The sequence below is a fragment of the Stegastes partitus genome, unplaced genomic scaffold (genome assembly GCF_000690725.1).
Source record: "Stegastes partitus isolate 25-593 unplaced genomic scaffold, Stegastes_partitus-1.0.2 Scaffold727, whole genome shotgun sequence".
Classification (NCBI taxonomy): Eukaryota; Metazoa; Chordata; class Actinopteri; family Pomacentridae; genus Stegastes; species Stegastes partitus.
In genome coordinates, this window is record NW_007578458.1 from 69,969 (window position 1) to 95,015 (window position 25,047).

The window sequence follows — 25,047 nt, forward strand, 5'->3', positions numbered from 1 at the left end:
CAGAATCTCCAAATGTGCACGGGTATATAAAGACCAAAAACCATCAGAAAAATCTCTAGCGGTAACTGGAACATCTTGTAATATTGTTGTTGTTGATGTTCCTGTATTATTTTTGCTGAACCACTCCGAGTACAAACATGAAAAAATAGCGCGCACGCATCAATTATGACCCCTTTGGGTTTCCGTCCCACCAGTGCAGCGTTAAAGCTAGTTAGCAGCTAGCTTTATTGTGTAGTGAAAGGCGTTCGAATAATAATAGAACTGTTTAGCATAAGAAAAAGGAGGAAGCAGAAGAAGAAGGGAAACCGCAGGAGAGAACAGAAAGCAGTAGTAGACCTAACGTGGTCCAGTAAAGACAAGAGAAACGGTGAACTTCCACGATTACATTGTAATAAGGAGTTACGCAATGCGCATGCGCGGTAGCCTCAAAACTTTAATTAAACCATTTAATTCAATACAGATGATTGATCAGGTTAAATTACTGGAAGGAATAAAAGCAGAAAATGCAGGATTTTGTAGAAAATGTACAGCTGATAATTGGTAGCGAATCATCCTGCTGCATGTAAATTATTCAGACTTTACATGAGAGAAGATGAACTCACCAGCCTGCAGGGTCAACAGTCAGTCAGCTTTGAGGAGGCTGACTGACTTTTTAGGAAGTTTTGTTGAGCCATCATCGAGTCTGGACTCAGTTTGGCTCGGGAGGGATCAAACTCCAGAGGGGGAGGCTCTCCTCCCAAAGTCAGGGGCTGTTAAAGGGATACTGCAGTATCATTTAGAATATTTATTTATCCAAGAATGAACCAAAAACAGACTCCTAAAATCTTGTCTCTGGAAATCTGGAGGATGTTAACTGAGCAGACTAAGTTCAACAGTTAATTTTTATGATTGGGTTACAAAACAAGAAGTAAAAGTAAAGAGAAAACATAGTTTCACTGTGTTTTCAGTGCAGAACGGTTAAAGCATTTTAGGAAGAAGAGTCTGTCCTACATGTGAGAAGATTACTTCAAAATGAATTTAATTAGACCCCAAGTTTGTTTGTTTTTTGTTTTTTTGTTTTTTTTTTTACTGTTGGTGTCCAAAATAACGTACTCATATACATTTAAAATAAGAACCCCAGTTTTCTAAATGCCAACAAGTTGGTTGATTTGTACAAGGAGAAAACCCACTATTCTTCACTGGATAAGACATGATATTAAACCTTCTACTAGAGAGAATATGCATTTATAATTATCATATATTATATTATATTGCATTTTATATATACTATTCCATATTATTTCTAACTATTTATTTATATTTATCATATATCCACAGTGTTCTTACCTCAACAATGCAATGTGGTTTTTTTTTCTACCATTTGGCTATGACCAGGCTCATTCCTAACTGTATATGCTTCCTACTGGCTCCTTTTGTAGATATATTTATATATTCTTATTTGTCTGTTTTATACTTGTATTTTGCACCACTGGAGTTGTCTTTTAATTTTGTTGTACTTTGTGTATGATGACAATAAAAGCATTCTATTCTATTCTATAGACAAAGAAAGAAAAAACAGACAAAGTTTAGGGAGCCTTCATGAACTATGTGAAAGATCTGGATTTAACAGAAAGTCATACTGAAGAATAATTGTTTGTTGTCAGTTTGTTTGGTGTTTCTTTCATCCATCCATCCATCCATCATCTATACACCGCTTAATCCTCATTAGGGTCACGGGGGGCTGGAGTCTATCCCAGCTGACTCAGGGTGAAGGCAGGAGACACCCTGGACAGGTCACCAGTCTATCACAGGGCTACACTTAGAGACAGACAACCAAGCACACTCACATTCACACCTACGGACAATTTAGAATCACCAATTAACCTCAACATGTTTTTGGACTGTGTGGGAGGAAGCCGGAGAACCTGGAGAGAACCCACGCTGCACGGGGAGAACGAACAATCCCGGTGCCCCCACCGGGACGCGAACTGGTGACCTTCTAGCTGCAAGGCAACAGTGCTACCAACTGCTCCACCTTGCAGCCCAAACGGAATCATGACCTCCACATCGGGACTGCTGCCTGATAAGGGGAGTGCCAGCTCAACCTCGTGAGCTGTTTCTTTCAAAATAACAAAATAAATTGTAAATAACATTTGAATGTGTATATTCGGTTTTCTCTCTTTCATTGTTATTTCATACTAGGAAAGAATAAGCTTGAATTATTTATTATGGATATGGATTACTATTTTATTACTATATTATGAATATTGATTAATTTTTCTCTATTATCAGTTCATTGTTTGATCTGAAAATTCCCTTTAAAAAGTTCAGAGCCCAAAATAACACCTTCAAAATCCAATTATATTGTGTAGGGCTGCAGCTAATCGTTCTTTTTATCATTGATTATTGTTCTTTGGTCTATAAAATGTCAGACAGTGGTGAAAAATGTTGATCACTTTTTTCCCAACGTGCAAGGATCAAGTGTCTTGTTTTACCTACAACCCAAAGACATTGAATTTACTGTCATAGAGGAGGAAAGAAACCATAAAATATTCACATGGAAGAAGCTGGAAACAGAAAATTTGGAGCTTTTTATTTTCACATACGTCTCAAACCGATTGATTGTCAAAACAGTTGCACATTAATTAAATTCACTAATTGTTGCAGCTCTAAGATTGAGTTTACAGTAAAACAAAACTGGGAAAAGAGAAACAAAATTGGTCAATTAATTTAAAAAAAAAATTTGTAAACTTGCGTAGACGTGTGCAAACCTCAGTCAAAAGACAACTTTTGTAATCTGGTATCTCTTAAATTGCAAAATCCTTTTTTGCTTTTAATATACATGCAATAGAAGTTGGAAAGCAATAGCTGGAGTTGGATTCTCACACATTTCCTAACAATGCTTTACCACTACTCTAACGAACTGACCACAGATAATGCAGAACTCATTCATTAGAATTAGTTTCATTATGAGGTTTCAGCACCATTTTCACAACCCTAATTGTAAATCACACCCCAAACAGTGAGGGATCATGTGAGGCAGCAGCAGCAGCATGACAAGTCATGACTTTACTGGTTGTGTAATGTGCAGGAAGCCCCGTGACTGTGCTGAAACTTAATCTTTATGGAATGTGTCGATGCACAGTAACTACACGTTTGCACTGAGCAACAATCCATCCACACATCACAATGGGCTATTATATTACAGCCACCGCCATGGTAGCAAACACACCTCTATGACCGCACACAAATCAGGTAAGAAAAGAGCATGTTTGTCTTTAATTTACAGGGAAGAAAAGGTGACAAGAGATGTTTTTCTTCCTTTAGAACGTGCGTGTGATGGATGTGATCTATAGAAGATCTGTGCTGCAGAGAGAGCTGCGAGTGCTGAACCAAAAGGAGGAACGAGATCTGCAGCACAAACTGAACATGTTGGACAAACAGTACAGGCACACCCGCAGAATGCTTCAGCAAAGAAAAGACTCTCTGATGAGCGAAAGGAGAAGAGTGATGATGGTGAAAGTCTGCGAACCAATGGCGACGGTCAGCATCGCCATGAAAGAAATAGGCGAACACAAAAACCTCAGCAGGGGTATTCACACGTCTGATGGACGGATGTACCAAAATCACAGGGAGGAAGCGGCGCTGACGGAGCAGAATCGATCCGTTTCAGCACCACCGGTTCAACCCACGAGTTCAGTGAGACACAGAGGAAACATCCAGAGCAGCCTGTCGCTCAGGCAGATGAAGAACATCGCAGGAATCGACTCGATATCGGAGAAAGAGTGGGCGAGGCGACGGCAGAGAGCTCGAGAGGAAATGGAGCTTCAGAGAGAAACATTACACAACAGAGTGATGGCGTTCATCGAAAAACTGAAAGAAAAAAACAACATGGAAACACCAGTGGAGCCCACATAGAGGAACGTAAAAGTTTTATTTACAACTCAATACCTCAACACAAGAAAACTGATAGTGTTCCATCATAAACAATGAGTATGTACATGACTATTTTGTCAAAATGTTAAAACGAAGCTGATTTTATACACTTGGCTGAATAAATTAAACAATATCCCCCACTTTCCTCATGGCGGTCAAAGCTGTGTGCACTGGAGTCTCCATAAGTAAGCTGCAGTTTTTCTTCCACTGTGGAGAGTCGGGAAGCTGCTTGTCTGCAAGAAAAACAGACAAATATTACAAAAAAATGTAAGTTAATAAAAACTGCATTACAATATTTGAAGTTTGTAACAAACACCTCACACATTTGTAAACTAACTTTCTGAACAAACTGACTTTTGATTCAACTTCTGACCTTTCCAAAAAAGTAGAGGTGCAATGATTAATTGATCAGTTGTTAACGATTAGGTCAATCACCAGCTATTTTGTTAATCGATTATTTAAGCTGAGTAATTTTTTTGAGAAAAAATGTCAAAATACTTTTATTTCAGCTTCCTAAATTTCAGTATTGTCCGTTTTTTTTTTTACTCTTTTAGGACAGTAAACTGAATATCTTTGGGTTTCGGGAAAAACAAGACATTTGAAGACGTCGTTTTGGGTTTTGAGAAACACTGACCGATGTTTTTCCCAATTTCTGACATGCTATGGATCAAACAACTAATCGAGACAATAGTTGACAATGAAAATATTCTTTAGTTGCAGCTCGACACAGAATGAAAAATACTTTATTTATCCCAGAAGGGAAATTCAACAGAAGTGGATGTTTGTGTGATGAAAGGCTGCAATTGCTTAAATGATCACTTATTTGTTTAATAAAACATCAGAACATTTTGACAGGCATCATTTTGAGTTGCTTGTTGTCCCAAAACCCAACTTAAAAAGATGTAAAAGAGCAAAAAGACGAAATCTTACAATCAGAGAAATGCTTGTTGAAACTGTTAAAAACAATCTAATGAATTTGCTGATTGTTTCGGCTCTAATGTGATGTTCCAAAGAATAAAAATGATCCTGTGCTTGTTGCGAAGCTACTGAAATGTGAAGCACTATTCATGTGACGGCAGAGAACAGTGAAAAAAGAACTGGTTTATTCAGTGTTTTCAGAGCCGGTTTCTGTTCAAATCGTACCTTCACATTCGAGGTGGACTCTCTTTGGAAGACAACTGCTGTGGTCGATGTAGTCCAACGTGCAGAGAACGGCCGTCTTCTCTTTCGGCACCGTGAACATCAGCACCAGTATCGAACACAGAACATTACTCTCCATCACTTCGACGGACTTGTGTTGCTCCTAGAAACAAGCAAATGGAAAATGTCAGTTCGATATCCTTTGAGAATAAACAGAATAACATCTTTGTGCTACTATTAATAGTTGTGTTTACCTTACAGCGCAAAAAAACCCCCCAAAAAACAAAAACTTAAACCAGTACGAGAAAAATGTATAGTTTCTAAATCTTTCAAAATGGATGAACAGAACAAAAGTTCAGTGTCAATAGCAAAGATGTTTACTGCTTAGCACCACAAGCATACGAGAGGAGTGATTGGGTTGATATAAACTACTGTGCAAAAGCTTCAGGGACTTTACATGTTTATCAGTCTTGCAGTGGAGGCGCTAATTCACTCTGCAGCAGAACAACAAGCCAGAATCACACAACTTTCTTGAGCCACAAGAGCAAACAACAGATGTCAAAGTTCTGATTGTCAACATTATTTAGTCAGTCTGGGATTACATGATGAGACAGAAGAACTGTAGCAAGATGCTTAGAACAACCCACCTGCCTTAATGTGTACCTAAGATACCTGGTGCTGTTTAAAAAATTGCATTATAAGTTCTGCACATAGCCATACTGCTGGGCCAGTGTTCTTAGACTAGGTGGGATTACCACAGGTATTAGAGTGTCATAAAAAAATAGGCATTCAGAATTTCCTAAATAAAACCCCTGCAGCACTGCCATGTTCAATAGGCTGTTGATTTTTTATTTATGTTTGAAGCTTCATTTTCTTAATTCAAGCTTGATATGTTTGTTTAAAAAATTTACTTCCAGTTCTCAATATTTCCAACAAAAAACAAAATTATTTCATGAATTTAGTCTGAATGTAGCTGTTAAAACAACAATGCTGGCATGCTTGAAGTGTTTAACCTATTACCTGTGTGTATGTGTATATATCATATGATTATTTTCATTCCTGGTTAACCTGCTGATTGGGGTGTTGTAAATATTTTGGTCTATACAATGTCAGTTTCGCAGAGCTCAGGTTGGTTTTTGGAAGCAAGAACCAGTAAAGTTTTGCCATTTTACAAGCACACAAACAAATAAATGCTAATTACTTTTCTATCTATTGACTAATCCAAAGATTGTCTCTAACAAACTCTTATATTTACCATAACTTTCAGCTTTTATGCTGCAGTGTGTTGTTCAACAGTTGTACTGTATGACCTCTTTTTAACAAACAAAATATTATCTTACCTTCACATACTAATATGGGATTTTAAAAAAAATCTAGTATTGCAGTATAAACATATTTCACCATGTGGTACATAACAGTTAGCTGTATATAAATGTGGCTTTTGTAGATTGTACATGAAGGCGCTGAAACCTCATTTTTATATCTTTTGTTTTATATTTGCAGCCACTTACACGGCTACTGATTCTTATTCTGTGAGACATTTTCTGAAATATTCCTAACAAAAGAAAGTGAAGTTTAACACCTTAAGAAGCTTCAGCTCCTGCTTGCGACCGGCAAAAGCGTTGAGATGCTGACTGAGGGCGTCCAGAAAAGCCCTCATGTGTGTCTGCATGTTGTTCTCCTTGGCAAGGCTGTTCACGGGGATGAAGGGGGGGATGTTGTGGCGGCTGATCCTCACTGCTGGCTTCAGGTCAATCTCCAGGTTGTAGGTGTCTAAGTAGACGCCCTCGTAGGCCGTCGCCAGAGATACGCAAACTCCTTTACCCTGGCGAGTCTTGATGACATCATACCCACCTGGTGACAACAGCGGAAAATAAAAAGAAGACTCTGAAACAACTGGATAGCATCAATGAAAACATCTTACTATCACACAAGAAGAGAACAAGAAGTGAAGTGATTAAACAGCTGATGATACCGATGAGGTGATGAGCGTGCAGCAGATCTTTCAGTTGTGTATGTCTGGCCATCAGCCGCAAAAGTTCTGAGTTCTCTGAGTCTTCTTCCATTTCCACATCGTCTTCATCTGCACATTGTTTGTCCAAAGATGACCTCAGTTTCTGGAGATTCTGTGAAAAACAACATGTAAAGCTGCAATGGTGTCTTTGACCTGTCAGAAGTCAGAAGGCTTTATTGCTTTTACTATTTAACTTATATCTATTATTTTGACATATGGCATTTTTGTTTCTGTCGTCTTATTGTTTTTTTTCCTAATAGTTGTTATGTTGCATTCTGCATTGTCTGTCAAAGCACTTTGTAAGCACTTAGCACTTATAAAAGTGTATACAAGTTATCTGTGTGATGCTTACAGTTGAAACCAGAACTTTACATACACTGTATAAAAAGACACAGAACCTTTTTTTTCCTCACTGTCTGACTTTAAATCAGACAAACTTTTTTCCTGTTTTAGGTCAGCTAAGATTGCCAAAATTATTTCTACTTGCTAAAAGCAAGAATAATGAGAGAGAGAACTTTTTTTTTATTACTTTCTTCAAAGTCAGTAGTTTACATGCAGTAAGATTACTATGCCTTTAAACTATTTGGGAAAGCCCAGATGATGATGTCATCGCTTTGGAAGCTTTTGATAGGCTAATTAACAACATCTGAGTTAATTGGAGGCACACCTGTGGATGTATTTTAAGGGACACCTCAAACACACTGCTTCCTTTTGGGACAACATGGGAAAATCTAAAGAAATCAGCCAAGATATCCGGAAGAGAGTTGTGGAGCTCCACAGGTCTGGTTAATTCTTGGACACAATTTCCAGATGCCTGAAGGTTTCATGACCAAAGTCATACAGTTTAAATGCAATGCTACCAAACACTAAGGAAGTGTATGTAAACTTCTGACTTTGAAGAAAGCAAAAAAAATCTAAAAAAAAAAAAAAATCTCTCTCAATATTCTGGCTTTTAGCAAATAGAAATAATTTTGGTAACCCTAACTGACCTATAACAGGAAAAAAGTTTGTCTGATTTAATGTCAGGGGAATGTGAGGGGGAAAAAAGGTTTTGTGTCTGTAAATACTGTGAATGTAAAATTTCAAATGTATCTGTATAAATCTCAAACACAGCAGCCCTAGAATAAATGCTACTTACAGGGAGGTTAAAGACGACACATTTCTGGACTGGGCTCAGTGTGTGCAGATGTCAACAACGCCTCTGTTTACGACTGTTATCAGTGTAAACCGTGAACCTTGCTGTAACAATCTCACCTGGTGTGTTTGTATTTCTGCCTCCAGCTGCTCCTTCTGCACCTTCAGCGCTTCAACTTTAGCCTTTAGCTCCGTCACTCGACTCTGCTGCTGAGGTCGACTCCTGCGACTTCTTGCCTGAACCTCCAGCAAACTCAAATGACTCAAAACACCTGCAGGTAAAAGCAAAAACTCTCATTTACTCTCAAACGACTTAATATAAGCGCGTACCACTGGCTCTAATAACCTGCGGTGTTAGCATTAGCTAGCTAACGCAGCATCACAACAAACTGCTTTACGGATTAGCTAGCAGAGTTAAGCTAAGCTAGTTAGCTTTCCGTTATACCTTTAGTGGAAGCTGCCTCCATGTTTCACGAGTCTTTTCGTGTATTTTTCTGTCAACCACGAAGCTGTTCAGCTGTAAACATCCACGACAAGTTTTTAAATTTGGCGGCTGCTGCGTCGTTCTTAGCAACACCGCCCACCACCGCAACCCCGGAAGAAAATTCAAAACAGTTTGCGATCACATGGAGCAGCGGACCGACAGATTAGCCAGGTGGGTTGCTACAGCGCTTTATGAACACGACAAAAGGTGTAAACACAAGAAAGTTATCTCTGTAGAGGATTTCACCCATGTGTTGCCTAAAGTTGTTGTTTTAATTCATGGAAACGATTAGAGAAGCTGCTGTTAAACAACGTGGCGCTCTTGAACGCCTCCCCGAACAGCATGGTGCCACTGACGGCGAGCCTCACCCGGTTAACTGCACTGCTGGCGTGTAAAGGTGAGTCTGTTCCAGGTTATTTTACCTGGATTTATCTCTGTCACTGCATTTCTTGTACATATGTGTAACATCTTTTTGACCAGGTGTATTTTGTGGTTATGTTTCCTCATGTTCAGTTAAGTTATGCAGCAGTTGTCAGAGACTTGAGGGTCACAGGATGCATTAAGGAGCCACATTTACACACAAGAGGAATATAATCACAATTTGGAACAAATATTGAATACATTAGAACATCAATAAACAAGAGACACTTTAATATAGATACAGAATTTCTTGCTGTGGTCCTTAGCAGCTAGTTTTGTATTGACCTTGTTGTATTTTGTACTTTAATCTGTACTTATTAGTCACTTAATCCAAATTTCAGAAGACAGAAAATTGAACAACTATTTGACAGTGAGTTAAAGGTTTCAGTTGTTTTTAAGAAGAAATTCCCAACAGAATGCGGTTCCTGCTTCTCAAATGAATGGATTTATCTCCTTGGCTCTTGGAAGATGTCACATGTTTGGTTGTTTGTTTGCTAATGTGTATCAGAAATAGTTAACTGATAACCATCAGATTATTAAAATCATCTGATAGTTGTAGCCCTGGTTTGGTTAGATATGAGAGTAAATGATTAAGTTCTGATCAGTCTTTTGATTTTCTTGGTTTTGGCGTTAGACAAAATATTGAAAACTGCATTCACTGTTTCCTAGACCTGAAGGTGCCCTCTTTGTATTATTTGTTTCATCCAACCAACCATCTAAAGAATCGGTAAAACTTAAAGATGTTCAGTTTGCAAGCATGTGAGACAAAGAAAAGCTGCAAATCCTCACATGTGAGATGAGGAAACAAGCACATTTTTGACATTTTTTATGTAAAGTGGGAATTTCTTGAGATAGATTTTTTGCTGATCCGCTAATGAGGTAATCAAATAACTGTTGTGGCTGTTATTATCCCTGTCGGCGTGGATTTCTAACTCGATTAACTAAAATATTTTAACGTTGCCAAAGCCAAAAAGCTATAAGGGCATATTCTCCTGGGAAAAAAATGACCGACTAAATTTCTCCTGGCCACAGCTGACGGTGATTGTTGAAACTTTTGATATCTGTGACCTTAAGGTCGCTGCTGTTTGCCTGTTTGTCGCAGTGGCAGAGAACCTCCCCTGTGAACCTCCCATCTCCAAAACAGTTGTTAGTATTTTTGGATCAGCACAAGCAGGGGAAAGTTGACACAGAAGTTGCGTGACCTCATTTTGTCTACGTTATAGACTGTCATGGTCTGCGCTGAGTCCCGTTTCTTATATAATAATGCTTTTGTGCTGCGAACAGTTCAGCTTAGGTGACTGCAGAGGCTCCGGTCACGTCACATTTATCTGGGAAGATGCACAAACCAGCTCAGGGGAATCCAGGATGTGCAAAGTTTGTTTCTTTGCTGCGCTGACAACATGATAAAAATGTTTGGATCTGGAATTCTCAAACACGTTGGGTGGCTTTCTCACACATTCAACCAGCTGTTTTTCTTCTTCTTCTTCTTCAAGGCTCCTGACTGATGGGTGTGAACAAAGAACACTTGTCTGACTGTGTGACTGCAGAAGCTCACAATCTTCTCCAGCTGCAGCCAGGAGACGATCAAAATGGACCTGTCCGACCAGAAGCACTTTACCGTTGTAGACTATGTGATATTCGCCGTCCTACTTGCTGCCTCCATGGCCATCGGACTGTATTACGCTCTGTCCGGCGGGCGTCAGCGCACCACGCAGGAGTTCCTGATGGCCGACAGGAGCATGAAGTGCCTTCCTGTTTCCCTGTCGCTCATCGCCTCCTTCCAGTCGGCCGTGGCGATTATCGGCGTACCAGCGGAGATCTACACTCACGGCACTCAGTACTGGTTCATCGGGTGCGCCTACTTTCTGGGCCTCCTCATTCCAGCTCATGTTTTCATTCCAGTGTTGTACAGACTGCGCATCTCCAGTGCTTATCAGGTATGCTGAGGCCTTCTTTTTTTTTTGTTTGTTTTTTGTACTTGCACTGGTTTAGAAGCAGCTTCATGACCTGCAGTTCTCATGTTGTTTTGTTTTACAGTATCTTGAGATGCGCTTCAGCAAAACAGTGCGCATCTGTGGAACTCTGACCTTCATCTTTCAAATGGTGGGTGCAGCACCTCAGAGTGTTAAGTCCGAACGCACTGATTCAAGGTTTACTCCTTTGATAGGGATTCCCACGCTTTATCTACCAAAACATTCCCAGCATTTTCTTTTTCCCAGACGTGAAGCATGTATAGTTCACTGCATGTGTAAAGGAACTGTTTAACATTATAGGAAATATTCTCTTTATTCATGAGACTCTGTCATGTCTTTATGATAAAAATAAAGCCAATGGTAACAGAATTTACCCCCAAGAACCTCTATTGCAACAATTACATTATCCTGATTTTGCTAGAAGACGCTAATATAAGATCCATGTTTTAATATTTGGTTGTAAAATTCTGTTCTTTGGCTTTGGTAAAACAAATGGACCACATGAACACCTGGGACAGAAAAGTTAAAGATCTGAGGGCTCCAAAGCTGACTAATAATTCAATATTTAGGCAAATTACTGAAATACTACCTGGTGTAAGCTAACTTTTAGTGCTCATCTTTTAAAAAAACAGTTCAGACGTGAAGTTTCATGTTAAAATGCTAAAATGATTTGTTGTCATACAGCAACTACATGCAAATATGTCAGAGATTTTAGTGCATTTAACCTGTTGGAGTGTAATCAACTTCCAAATCATTAGGCGGCTCTGAAACTATGTTTGCAACTTTTGTTTACATTTAAAGTGGGAAAAACATTGTTTTTATCTATATTTTCTAATTTCACACATTTTGTAGCGTGAATGTATTATAGGGATTTTAAATTACGTCACTGGATACAGCGGATAGTAAAATTTATTACCTTCAAAATCTATATTTGTTTCTGATTTCTTTTATTTACTTGGCTGCAGGTTATTTATATGGGCGTTTGTGTGTATACTCCAGCTTTTGCACTCAATGCGGGTAAGAAAAGTTAATTTATTTACTTTAACTCATTAGGTTTAAATAAATAAAATGTATGCGTCAATGTGTTGCTGTGTTTTCTTCCAGTTACTGGATTTGAGTTGTGGGGAACAGTGCTGGCCACTGGACTGGTGTGCACATTGTACACAACACTGGTGAGTTATATTAGGAGCCGTTATCATAGAGCTTTACTTGATGTCCAGAGATTTTAATGATGAAGACTTGCTGCCTGTGATCAGAACCGGTTCACTATGATTCAGTCGCTCCTCTTTGGATTTATTGTTCTTGTGTGAGGTGTGAGAACTCAAAAAAAAAAAAAGTACCTCAAAAGATCCTATGAAAATACACTTTGCTTTGTAGAAGAATTAAATCTATTTCATCAAAGACAGACGGTAATTCTACAAAAAAAACACCTTCTGGATCCCTTTTAGAAATACCTGCATTCTATGTCTGTTGACTGAAACCTGTCTGGCTTTTTAGTGTCAGCATTTATTAGTTTTATTTTCATGTCTGTTCCTCACAGGGGGGTTTGAAGGCCGTCATCTGGACAGACGTCTTTCAGACCGTGGTGATGTTTGCAGGGCAGCTGGCTGTCATCGTGGTTGGAGTGCTGCGGACTGGAGGAGTGTCTGAAGTGTGGAGGAAAGTCTGGGAGGGAAACCGCATCTCTGGCCTCGAGTGAGTCCCAAGTTAGCTTGTAGGAGAAATACGAGGTCAAAAAGTTATGATTCTGCTCCCATAAAAAGCAAACACTACCTGATTTAAGTGTTTGGCTGCTGTCTCCTTTGAAGGAGTCTTCATGTGCAGTGAAACATTGCTCCCAACGCTGCTGCCACGTTTGAAACACTGTTTGGAAGTTCTTTTCTGTAAGCACTCCATCTGTAACGTGCCCTCGACGATCCTTCAGCTTTGTTTTCGATTTTGTACAACACTGAATGTTGAAGAAAACCGCATTTGTCAGTTTATTAAAGAGGAAGGAAAGAAAATTGATCAGATTTCAGGACGTTGTTGCTGAACAGTCCTTGTTATCACTTACAAATCTTATTTTATGCAGTTTTAAAAAGTTATTTTTTCTGTCAGATACTATTGATTTTTGAGCAGAATGATGCAGGATTGTATCTCTGTTATGTTTAATTAGGCAAGAGAGTTAAACCTACATTAGCCGCCTTTTTTTAACCAATAGGGCAGCGCTTATTTGTGAGAAACATCAATGTTTTTTACATCCAGTAGTTATAAAGCAACATTATTATTACACCGTGCTGCTGTGCTTCCTTACAATTTGTCTCCTTTGTTTCCTGCCTTTTTTCTTAATTGATGTGTGCTACTGTCTCTGTCGGTGTTGTGCTGTTTCTAGAACAATAATTTCCCTGAGGTACCCTACCAAAGGGATCAATAAAGTTCTATCTAATATCTAATCTAATCTAATCATTCTTTTGAAGTTGTATTTCTGTCCACTCAGTCAATCGAAGTCTAATATTTCCTCTCTTTTTCATCTGTATCAACTCCAGAAGGAATGTTTTGCTCCTAAACTTCCTGCTGCTCGTCACCAACTGTGTCCGTCAGCTGCTAACAGCTGATCAGGAAGCTGTGGCCTGTTTATCAGAAGTTATTCAAGCTGCCTGCTGCCGGAAACAGATTTGGTGATAAGAGCAGTGAGAGAGACTCAGAACCATAAAAAAAACAAACAAAACAAAACCTGGAAGAGCTGAAAAGTCTTCGAAAGTTTAATAGAGCTGCAGAGTTAACACTTTTTTTTGCATTTGACAGTGATTTGATGTAAATTTACTGTATAGCTTTTAGTGACCAAATTAAAACATTAGGTCCAAACAGTATTTTATGTTCAGTCTAAACCTGACAGCAGATAACAAAAACAATGTGGATATTCACCAACATTGTTTGATAAGTAGGTTCCATTTTCTTCTACATTTTTTCTACCACGTTATGTCATTTTGTTTTCTTTCTGAGCAACATAAGAATGTCCTTTGAGACCAATAACGTTTTATCTTTTCCATAAATGAGATCTCCATTAATGCAGTGTATGATTTGAGTTCGCTTTATCACAGATCCATTGAATGAGTGACAAACTGGTACCACCACCAGCATCTAGCTTTTACCGATTTGCACAACTTAAACTAGAGGCAAAGAACTCATTTGTAAACCACCTCCTGTGTTCTGATTAAAATCTGCAGGCTTCATAATTCAGATAGTTGGATAAAGATCACACACACGACTGCACGTGATGATGCTTGAATGATGATACAGACTGTACAGTAAATGCTTATTGGGACTGTGCACACATTTTATGCATCATGTCTTACACTGTTGCATTGTTCTGTTCTAGTGTAATAATTTTTTAAAAAATGATTTATTTAATAAAGTACCCTTTTCTCTTCTGATTTTAGCCTGAACCCTGATCCTACAGAGAGACACACCTTCTGGACTCTGGGTGTCGGTGGGATCTTCCTCATGTTGTCCCTGTATGGAGTCAACCAGGCTCAGGTCCAAAGATACCTCAGCGCACGTACAGAGAAGGAAGCTGTCAGGTACGCTGAATAAAGCAAAGTCTCTTTATGGTGAAGTCAAATTGACGGTACATTTAGCACAAATTCTAGCACAAAAAAGTGTGAAAGAAAGTCAGTGAGTAAACACTTCCACAGTTGTATTTCACACACACATGTTCAGATTTTACTGTGTGGACACTAAACAGGTACAATAAGTAAAGTTCACAGCCTTTAGCACAACCTGTATCGTTCCTTTGCTTGTTTGCTTGTGTGCTGTATGTTTGCACTGAAAAGACAATTCACAGATGAATTATCAGTTCTGTTTCATGTTTTGTTTTATGAAAGCGTTTACGTTTGCTTTGCTAAGTGTCTGATGTCAGGGAGGATTTTTATTTTCAAAAATAAGTCTCGTTTTTACTCACTGTGGGCTCATTTTTCACTGCAGTGTAACATAGCAGATATAAACATTTTGGAACCTTATACCTGCTTCATGTGAATCCCTCTGGTGCTAACCTACCATTTATAAGAGCCAGAAATGTTAAAAAAGCAGAAGGAACCATCAGATTTTCTGATGTTTTTGAACCACTTGTCTGTGAGGTGCCATTCCATCAGAAAAATTACCCAAATTTAAACTTAAAATCAAGATGTTTCATTAAAATCACCTCATTTCAAATGTCTTTTTTAAATTTAGCTAAAAGCAAAGCATTTATTCTAACCATATTTTATTTAAGCCAAATATAAACAAAAGAAATCTGCATTTCACAGCACAACCCATCAGTGACTCAGCTGTGACCTACAGCTACGTGACAACAATTAAGAGACTTTTCAGGGAAAAACTACAAAAACTGAACTGCAACAAACCGAGAGAAGAAAATTATGGAAACCAAATCAAAATGTAAATAAAAAAAGATATCTTTTGCATGTGGAGCCACCATTTTTTTCTCAGTATTGACAACACCTGTGGGTATTTGGTAAAATGTTGTACATGTTGATTTTCTTTGTCCTGTTTTTAAAAAAATATAGAAATTATGGCATTATAGTTGTGTCATACTGCACAGAAGACATTTCGTCATTCTTCTCTCTACTTCTAGTCATTGTTGTGATGTTTCCACTGAGGCGCAGGACTTAATATCCCAGTGAAAAATGAGCCCACAATGAAGAAAAATGTAACAGGAGCTAAAAAAAAAAAACAACACCCAGAAACAGCTTGGAGTTGGTTGACTAGCTTCAGAAATCATATTTATCCTTTTTAAATCTCACACATTAATCAACAAGTGATTTCTGAGGAGTTAAATGCAAACCAACAGCATGAAAAAATAAAAAAAAGCTGACCTCAGAGGTTTTCTATGCTGCAGGTCCTGCTACATGGTGTTTCCCTCCCTGCAGCTCGCTCTGGCTCTCAGCTGTGTGATGGGTCTGGTCATGTTTGCACGGTACTGTGGAGAGGATCACTCAGACAAGCTGGGAAGCTCTTCCAGGGATGCAGTGAGTTGCCATTTCCCCTTTTTAGTGTTGTTATCCACTAAGACATCACGCCTTTTTTATGTAAAATGTGGATGCAGTTGATACCATTCCTGTTTTTCCTGGTCCTAGAGGTTGACATGAAAAGATCAGGAGAGCTTATGTAAAGATGTGCAAAAGATGCATTTATTTGCATGTTTCACAGTAATTCCTTTTAGCAGCAGAGAGACCTTGTGTTGTCAAATATGTATTTTGTTTCTCCTGACTAATCAATGCATGCAAATCAAGCTGAAGTTTCCAGGAAAATGTGTCAATGTTTTCCACAGATGGTGATATACTTTGTGATGGACATGCTGCAGGGTCTGCCCGGCCTGCCTGGACTGTTTGTCGCGTGTTTATTCAGTGCAGCCCTCAGGTACGGGACTTTCTGCAGTGTCGGTATATGTTGTGCCCCCTTTGTTATATCCAAGACTAAATCTGTAAACAGTACATTAATGCCTTAGTAAGCTTTTCCCATTTCAGGTGTTGCCATATAGCTTAGTGACGTGATTTCACATGAGTAGAAAATACCTAAAGTGAAGGTTTGTTGTTGCACTCGATCAGTTTTACCTGTTATTTTATTGGTCCTCACACTGTCCTGAGCACCTACATCTACACAGCCACTGATTTCTAAATGGTTTATCATATTTGACCCACTATTTGGCAGAACTTTTATTCTGTGTATAACAAGTTTACGATAGTTCTCCACCAGCACCACAGACTTCAGCCTCTCAGATGATTACAGAGTTGGAAAAAAACACCTCTGTGAAACAATTTCAACAAAACATGAGAACTTTCGGGATGTCAAAATTTGTTATAGAACCTTTGAAATACACTACTTTAGTTTTAGCCTTGTGACCTAAGTTTTATTCAGTTCCCCTCTGTACATGCCTGTAGCTATAGATAAAATGCGTACACTTTTGTTTATCTTTGTGAGTCTTTTCATCGGTATTTCTCATCATGTCATTGTTTCAGAATCTTCAGTATTGGACAAGTAGATGAAATAATCTCAAGAGTCTGAGCTGAAATATGAAAAAAAAAAATTGAAGCCATCATTCAAAGTCCAATCTTTAAGCACACATTAACGCAGGGGTCAATTAGTGATACTTTCTGAAGCATATGTAGCTGCACGTCACAGTAATGCAAAATGAAACATATAGAATACTCTCATATGAAATACTGTTTGCTGAACTTTCATAAATGATTAAGTAGGTAGCAAGTCGTGCCACAAAACAAATGGTGTGCACAAGTTTAATTAAGTAACATTAAAATAAAATGCAGGATCTTTTGCTCGTCTTTTTTCCCTGTGCAGCACCATCTCGTCCGCCTTCAACTCTTTGGCCACTGTGACAATGGAGGACCTCATCAAACCACATTTTCCTGCCATGACAGAAGCGAGAGCAACTCTGCTGTCCAAAGCTCTAGGTTAGCTCTCTGTAGCTTTAAATTAAGCAACGTGCGATACAGAGCTGCATCACAAATGGCCCGTTTGGTCTAAAGTTTTAACTTGTGTCTCCTCTAAAAGCCATGTCCTATGGGCTGCTGTGTCTGGCCATGGCCTATCTCACTCACCTCATGGGAGACTCAGTTTTACAGGTAAGATAACGTGACGTGTGAACTAATAACCAACATTTCTCACAATATTTGCACTCACTGCTTGTTGTGTTTGAACTCAAGGTGGCTTTGAAAATCTTTGGGATGGTTGGCGGCCCTATTCTTGGTCTGTTTTGCCTCGGGATGTTCTTCCCCTGGGCCAACTCCATCGTAAGTTGAACTTAAGTAGAGCATGAGTCAGTTTGCAATATACACTCATTATTCTGTCTATTTTCTATGTCAGACAATAATAGGAGAAATATGACATATCAATGGTCTTCACTAACAAAATGAATGCTGGAGACGGTGCGTTTGACAGGCAAGAGATTAACAAAGACTGTATTTAATTAGTAAAGTTTTGTGGCTGTTACAAACTTGGAGGTGTGAAACAGAAGTTATTATGATATAAACAAATTTACTCCTACCATTCCTTTACCCCCACCTACAACTTGTTTGTCTCCCACTTTTACAAGCAAGAGCTATTAATAACAGGCCCAGGGAGTGTTTTCTTCCTGAAGGGGAACAGAAGCAGCCTGTTGGATTTAGGAGCAAGACGGCCCACTTAGAACAGCCCTAGAACCAGAAGTTGTACAGTCATGATGAAATGAACTGTCTTTGCAGTAGTTTAAGCTGAAAGACACATTGTGGGGACATGAGAGACCAAGATTAATTTGCTGAAAAGGGGAACGATATGGGACCTTTAAAGAACCTTTAGAGGTTGATTGCTCATTTGTCACATTATTCTTTGACAGAATCCTAGAAACACATTTGGCTCTGGATGAATATCTGTTTAAAATACATTCGGCTGTGAGTGAAAAAGCCGTCACACAGAAACAGCTCCAACCAACTGAATCACAGCTATAATAATACTGGAAAACTGACGATATTAGTGTGCCTTCTGGTACACGTCCTTTAAAGACCCCTTTTCTGTACAAATACAACACCAACTCCTTTTTGTTTGCCTGAAAATATGATAAAATTTGTTTCAAACAGAACTCCTTTTAGCACTTGTCACAGCTTAAAGAGCCCACCTGATGCTTTCTTTTTTTACTTTTCCCTTGATATTATTATGTCATAAAGCAGCTTTTTTGGTTACGTAAAAGGCCTACAAACTTAAAAAGTCCAAATTCTATATTTATCTAGTTATAATTGTTAGTCTAAGTTATACTTTCCCACAGAAAACTCTGCTCCTTGTCTGCCTGAAATGCCTTGTTTGAATTCCAGGCTTTGCTTTGTTACATGTCTACATCACCGTGTAACACATTAGCAGCTAGTTTGGCCCTGAAACAAAGAATGAGCATTTTCCTTGCAGTCTGCAAATATTTCCTCCTTAGAGCCACTTATGCTCAAGCTGCATCCTTGTATTTAGAGATTTGGGGTCACAAAAGGTAGCCAACATTACCTCACTTTCACTGAGACAGACTGGGCTTTTCGAGAGGGAGACTTAAAGTGACAGAAGAGAGTGAACATTCATGTACAGTATAAGAAGAATAATGTGTTTATTGAACACTAAAGCATGTAAACATATTCTAGTCGACCCCATAAATAAAATTATACACCCATAAATGTGTCTAATATGGGCTCTTTAACTGAAGCTGTGAAGTCAACTAATATAAAAAGACTGAAAAGTGTTTGATTTTTCACAAAATAATTCAGATTTAGAGGGAAAATGTTGTTATCTTGATTCCAGGGAGCGGTGGCCGGTCTGGGTGCAGGTCTGACTTTGTCTTTCTGGATCGGCGTCGGCAGCATCGTCACTCGCAGCTCAGGCACGAGGTCGCTGCCGCCCGACTGCCGGGTCGCTCTGCTGTCAGACAACACGACCGCTGCCATTCAGACGGCTCTCAGCAACGTCACTCTGAGGTCTGAATCACTCCGACAGCACAGTATGTTCTGTTTTCGCTGTGGTCATCTCACAGGTCAATCATCTCTTTGTTCTTTAGCCGACCCTCCGGCCTGAAGAGGTTTTACTCGCTGTCCTACATGTGGTACAGCGCGTTCAACTGCGTCACGGTCATTCTAATAGGCCTGGTCATCAGCTTTATCACAGGTAGGAGCGTTCTTACACATGTTCTCTGTAATCCAGAGCTTTTCTTTTTGTAATGTTTAAATACATGTGGTTCTGCTCAGGCCCAATGAAAGAAGAAGACGTGACACCAGGAACAATTTATCCCTTGTTAGGGAAGCTGCTTTGTTTTCTACCTGAACACCTCAAAAAGAAGCTCTGCTGTGTGACTCCTCTGGGACAGACGGTGAGTAAACTGGATAGAGTTTAGTTACAAAAAAGCAACATTTTTGAAGCCCCATCAGAAAAAAAAAGTTCCTGCCATGAACTTTAACTCAATATTGACTTGTAATCATGTATGCAGCATTGTTTGGGTCTGCTCCTCATCATTTAGAGTCAAAATACAGAAATTGGTAGCCACTGAAGCTGAATATTGAAGACTGTTGCTGCAACTCAATATAATTTGATTAAAAAAGTCTGTTTTAACACACAAAAAGGTCACAGAGAGGATATAGGTCATTGAAACTGGACAAAACATAATCAGTTTAAACACAGAATGACAAAAATGTGACTAAAACTTTGTCTTTATGTTAATATCAGTTCAATAAAACATTTAAAATAATAAAGACATTCTTTAGCGTATCTGAAACTAAACTACTGCAGCTTCAGTTACATCAGCGCCTCCTTGTGGACTGGAGGAGGTCCACAAGTACATCTCTGGACACAAGGCTCGTCTCATAACTGTATGTCATCGACTCCTCTTCTGGCATCTTAGTCTTTCGAAGCAAAGATGTGAGAAAAGGAGGCAAGGAAACGGGTATTACAGAACATTAGATAGAGATAGATACTTTATTAATACCGTGGGAAATTCAAGCAACCAGCAGCATATAAACACAGGCTATACACACAGAATATACAGAAACAAGTAGGTAGAAAAAACATAAATAACTGTGCAGAAGTAAGGTGCAAATCAGTGCTATTGTGATTAGGCATCCTGGCAACATCAGTTGAATATGTCAAGTAGCACAGCTGTATCACCTGTCTGCTGTTTTGCTGTAACTGACCACAGTATTTTATGATCCCTGTCAGATGAGCAGAAAAGCGTTCATGATAACTTACAGCATTTATTTACTTATGAATCAATTCATCATGTGGCAGAATATGATGAGAAGATGTCATACATTTTTATTCTTTTGTTGAGGTATAAGAGTCCTGGCACACAAAATAGCACAAATAAAGTGTGACATGTATTCTGACTGAGTGATTTACAGCTGAAGAACCATTTGCGCCCGAGCTTTAGCTTCCTGCCTGATGTCTTGAGATGTTATTTCCACATAATGTTCTTTCCTCATGGTGCCATCATGGTGCACCAGTCCCTCCTGCAGCAAAACATCCCGACAACATGATGCTGCCACCCCCGTGCTTCACAGTTGGGATGGTGTTGTCAGGCTTGCAACCTTCCCCTTTTTCCTCCAAATGTAACCGTGGTCATTATGGCTCAATTTTAGTTTCATCAGACCACAGGACATCCATCCATCCATCTTCTCCCACTTATCCGGAGTCAGGTCGCCTTAGCAAAGCCGCCCAGACTTCCCGATCCGCACACACCTCCCCCAGCTCTTCCAGGGGGACCCCGAGGCGTTCCCAGGCCAGCTGGAGACATAATCCCTCCAGCGTGTCCTGGGTCTTCCCCGAGATCTCCTCCTGGTGGGACGCGCCTGGAACACCTCCCCAGGGAGGCGTCCAGGAGGCATCCGGAAAAGATGCCCGAGCCACCTCGACTGGCTCCTTTCGATGTGAAGGAACAGCGGCTCTATTCCGAGCTCCTCCCGTGTGACTGAGCTCCTCACCCTATCTCTAAGGGAGCACCCAGCCACCCTGCAGAGGAAACTCATTTCGGCCGCTTGTATCCGCGATCTCGTTCTTTCAGTCATTACCCAGATCTCATGACCAATAGGTGAGAGAAGGAACGTAGACCACAGGACATGTCTCCAAAAAATAAGGTCTTTGTCGCTGTGTGTTTATTGCAAACTGTAATCTGGCTTTTTCATGTTGCTTTTGGAGGAATGTCTTCTTCCTCTCTGAGTAGCCTTTCAGCCCATGTCGGTACAGGACTGGTTTCACTGTGGATAATGACACAAACAAGAAAAGTTTGATTTAATGTCAGACAGTGAGGAAAAAAAAGATTGTGTCTTTTCATACAGTGTATGTAAATGTCCGGTTTCAACTGTATATCATATTTGATTTGTAGATTCCAGCAGTGTTTCATGTTTCTTTATGTCACGGTTGCAGAAAAAGACTTGATCCTGCTTTAGTGAACCTCCTCGATCCTCAAGATGCATTTCTAGGAACTGAGATGTCTTTTGTGATTAGTTTGCTTTCACATGCAGGAGGACGGAGGAGACAAGGAGGCTGAAATTAGTGAAAAGACATGAGTGCATATGTTCAAATCGCTTTAGAAAATGTCAGGTCAAAAATCTAGTTTGTTGTGTTTGATTTATGATCGAATATCTGCATCAGTTGAGTGTATAATTAGTAAAATGTCAGCATGCTAATTCCTGCTAAACACGAGCATATTAGCATCGTCACTGTGAGCCTGTTAGCTTGTTAATAAACAGAACAAGTGCAGTCTAATCCCAGTGATGATGTAACTTACTACATGTTTTTACTGATTCTTGCAGCTCGCGGCTCAACAAAGGTCGTCGCCTCCAAAACACCAAGACAGTGACGAACAGGCCGCAGCATCGCAGGAAGAGACGGAGAGTTTTCTTCCTGAAGCTCAGACAAATTTTGTCGAGTACGAAACAGCGGTGTGATATCGAACTGTCTCACGCGAGGCTGGAAAACCGTTTCCACACAAAGCACTTAAAATGTACATGCGTTTCTTACTGTGGTGCCTTTGCTTTGTGATGAAGGACGCGACGAAAATTTGCACTGTCGAGCCCAGCAGCGAGGTCAACTTTTAGTTTTATATCCTTCTGTCTTCATGTCGTCAAGAAAAGACTGTAAGCAGAGCCTGTTTCTTTCTTTTACAGAGTCACGACTGATTTATTCAAAGTATTTGTAATTGACATTCATTTGCTTCATTTGTCTGCGTACATGTGAGAACACTGCGCTGTTCTGCTGCAGGACAAAGACTGTAGATCCAGTGAGCTTTTCAGCTTGCAGGCAGCTGCAACAGAATCTATTTTAACAGGCTTCAGGCTCTGCCAATCCACAATTTGTCAAATAAATCAGCACGACTGGGAGCTACAGGCGTGCTTTAGGTGTCAAAAAGTTACCCAGTGATCCATAAATGTTTCAGCCAGGATTTTATTTTGAAAAGTTTTGCTCTTTTTCCAAACACCACTTCTCAGTGTAAGAATGTTGCATGTCAGGTTAAAAAGCTTTACAGCAAGTCGCCATGTTTTATACTATTGTTTTCTGCATACTTGACTATTGTTGAGCACTACTGCAGCTGTACGAGGAGTCCTGTGACATGACGGCGCCTTACTTCTTAAGAAGTGCAGTTTGACTGTAATGTATGTAAAACCTTTTTCTAAAGGGGATTAAATATTTTGTAGTTAAAGTTTTGCTTTGTTTTGTCGACTTGTTTTCATTTTCTGCAGCTTAAAAACATACTTTAAATCCTGGAAACTGTTTTTTTTTCGGTAAACATATGAGTTTTAAGGATCTAATTAAAGGGACACTACACCAGTTTTACACATGAAGATTGGCTTACTGTTATTTTAATAAAACCTTCATTACTAACTCAAGATCTGTAGAGTAAAGATGGCCATTAACCAAGCAGATGGGATGTAATTAAAGCACATTTACTCCAGTGCTGTTCTGTAGGAAGGTACAACGAGTGTGTCCTTTCTTCGCATAATATGAGAAAAAGCTAGTTTCAGGATTTTGAATCCAAAAGTCAAGCTATTATTTTCTAAAATATCTCCTTTTTATTCGTTTATGTGTCTCATACTGTCCCAAATTGTACCTGCTGCATTCCACCTAAACAGAGCAGCTCCTCATGAATATCATTTGACTGAACATTTGGGTTTGTTCACTGGGAACAACTGAGATCTTTGTTGTGAGCTCGGAGGTTTGTGGTGATGATTAACCAAATGAATCCGGGTGCACAAAGCGTCTCTGTACTCTGCTTCCAACAAACTCCTAAACATCAGGTCTGCTGTCAAACAGAGGCTTCATAAGAAGCTGTGAATCGACACCATAAACAGTCGTCCTCAGATGTGTTCATACCCTCCCATTAAAGAAGGAAAAACACCAGCTGTCAGTGAAATAAGTTGACAAAAGTAACAATAAATAAACATTTAATGAACATGATGGCTTTGCTTTTGAATTGTGGTTCAACAGAAATATTACATAAATAAATAAACACAGAAGCAAACGCTGCCCCCGCGACCTGACTCCGGATAAGCGGAAGAGAATGGATGGATGGATGGAGAAGCAAACAAGCATGATGGGACCCGTAAACTAATATTTAGTTGAACAACTCTTTGAGCCAATCACTGCAGTCAAGTGTTTTCTGTAGCTCTCCATCAGACTTCTGCACCTGTGGACAGGTGTTTGGATTCTGGCCCACTGCTCATCAGCAAAATGCTCTCATTTGTCTGGGACATTCTTTTGTTTTTTGTTTTTTTAAAAATTATTCTTGTCAACTAAAGTTCAAAAGCAGTGTCTTATTTCACTAAAATATAATTTAGCAAATTTATATTTATTATTACTTTTTCAGTTTCTAGTTATCTGAGTGACAATTGTGACTTTTGCCTTTTCTGTAATGGAAGTGTATGAATACATCAGAGGACGACTGTAACTGGCCAATGCGGCTTTAATTCACTTCGACTGCACATGTCGGCTTGTAAAACCTCCCACCGTACCTAGAAATGTAGGAACATCTTATGGAAGCCGTTGGCTTTTTTGTCACATTGGGGCAAGTAAATGTTTAGATTTTGAACAATTTATTCATTAAATCCACAATAAATATGTCTTCAAAGGTTTTATTGCCCCCTTTAGCAGAAGTAACTCACTGTAGATTAGTACAGACATTAGCCTGCTGAAGATTTTAACCACTCTTTCATACAAAATTCATTTAATTGTAAGATTTTTTTAAAGGTTTTCCTGCTTGTTTTCTTGCTTGTTCAAATTCCCCCTCAACATTTAAATGAGATTTAAATCCAGGTTTTGATGAAGCTTCCTAATGACCTTCAGCTTCTTCTTTTTTTTTTGACTTAAGAGCACTATCCTGCTGAAAAGTCGACCTCTGGTTCGACTTTGAGTCAAATGGTCTCCAATTATCTTCAAGTAATATCTATTTTAATTCAGAATTCACAGTTGAATGGGCTGCAAGGTGG

General features: G+C 39.3%; 3 protein-coding genes across 6 annotated transcripts in view; 1 reads left to right on the forward strand and 2 right to left on the reverse strand.

The window, feature by feature from the left end:
* Positions 1-74, reverse strand: part of tp53i3 (tumor protein p53 inducible protein 3) — a 4,551-nt gene extending 4,477 nt beyond the window's left edge. The window contains exon 1 of the mRNA XM_008291258.1: positions 42-74. Coding sequence (XP_008289480.1) covers positions 42-74 — 33 coding nt within the window. The remainder of the gene's footprint in view (positions 1-41) is intronic.
* A 3,820-nt stretch (positions 75-3,894) lies between these two features.
* cenpo (centromere protein O) lies at positions 3,895-12,640 on the reverse strand. Of its 2 annotated transcripts, none has more exons than XM_008291229.1 (6): positions 12,619-12,640; positions 8,324-8,475; positions 7,031-7,181; positions 6,638-6,909; positions 5,059-5,218; positions 3,895-4,148 (listed from the first exon to the last, which is right to left on the reverse strand). In XM_008291229.1, the coding sequence occupies exons 1-6, from the start codon at positions 12,638-12,640 to the stop codon at positions 4,039-4,041; spliced, it is 867 nt and encodes a 288-aa protein (XP_008289451.1). In that variant the 3' UTR covers positions 3,895-4,038. The 2 variants fall into 2 exon arrangements, with proteins under 2 accessions (XP_008289451.1, XP_008289449.1); XM_008291227.1 differs by lacking the exon at positions 12,619-12,640 and adding an exon at positions 8,649-8,760.
* On the forward strand, positions 8,812-23,268 carry slc5a6b (solute carrier family 5 member 6). 3 transcript variants are annotated; one of them, XM_008291225.1, is made up of 17 exons: positions 8,812-8,858; positions 8,980-9,084; positions 10,601-11,044; positions 11,145-11,210; positions 12,046-12,097; positions 12,185-12,252; positions 12,621-12,775; positions 14,500-14,640; positions 15,954-16,083; positions 16,386-16,474; positions 17,411-17,523; positions 17,624-17,694; positions 17,776-17,862; positions 19,382-19,554; positions 19,635-19,741; positions 19,822-19,943; positions 22,378-23,268. In XM_008291225.1, exons 3-17 carry the CDS (start codon positions 10,697-10,699, stop codon positions 22,510-22,512), a joined length of 1,857 nt encoding a protein of 618 aa, XP_008289447.1. In that variant the 5' UTR covers positions 8,812-8,858; positions 8,980-9,084; positions 10,601-10,696; the 3' UTR covers positions 22,513-23,268. The 3 variants fall into 3 exon arrangements, with proteins under 3 accessions (XP_008289447.1, XP_008289446.1, XP_008289448.1); XM_008291224.1 differs by having other exon boundaries at positions 8,818-9,084; XM_008291226.1 differs by lacking the exon at positions 22,378-23,268 and having other exon boundaries at positions 8,818-9,084; positions 19,382-19,577; positions 19,731-19,741; positions 19,822-19,914.
* The last annotated feature ends 1,779 nt before the right edge of the window (positions 23,269-25,047 follow it).

Excerpts from the sequence above, each read along its gene's own strand:
- slc5a6b (XM_008291225.1), top strand. The coding sequence starts at position 10,697 with ATGGACCTGTCCGACCAGAAGCACTTTACCGTTGTAGACTATGTGATA. Across the intron at positions 12,098-12,184 it reads AGCTTTTGCACTCAATGCGG|TTACTGGATTTGAGTTGTGG; the intron begins GTAAGAAAAGTT and ends GTTTTCTTCCAG. Across the intron at positions 19,944-22,377 it reads TGACTCCTCTGGGACAGACG|CTCGCGGCTCAACAAAGGTC; the intron begins GTGAGTAAACTG and ends TGATTCTTGCAG.
- cenpo (XM_008291229.1), bottom strand. The coding sequence starts at position 12,640 with ATGACGGCCTTCAAACCCCCCT. Across the intron at positions 6,910-7,030 it reads GCACGCTCATCACCTCATCG|GTGGGTATGATGTCATCAAG; the intron begins GTATCATCAGCT and ends TGTTGTCACCAG. Across the intron at positions 5,219-6,637 it reads AGGAGCTGAAGCTTCTTAAG|GAGCAACACAAGTCCGTCGA; the intron begins GTGTTAAACTTC and ends GCTTGTTTCTAG.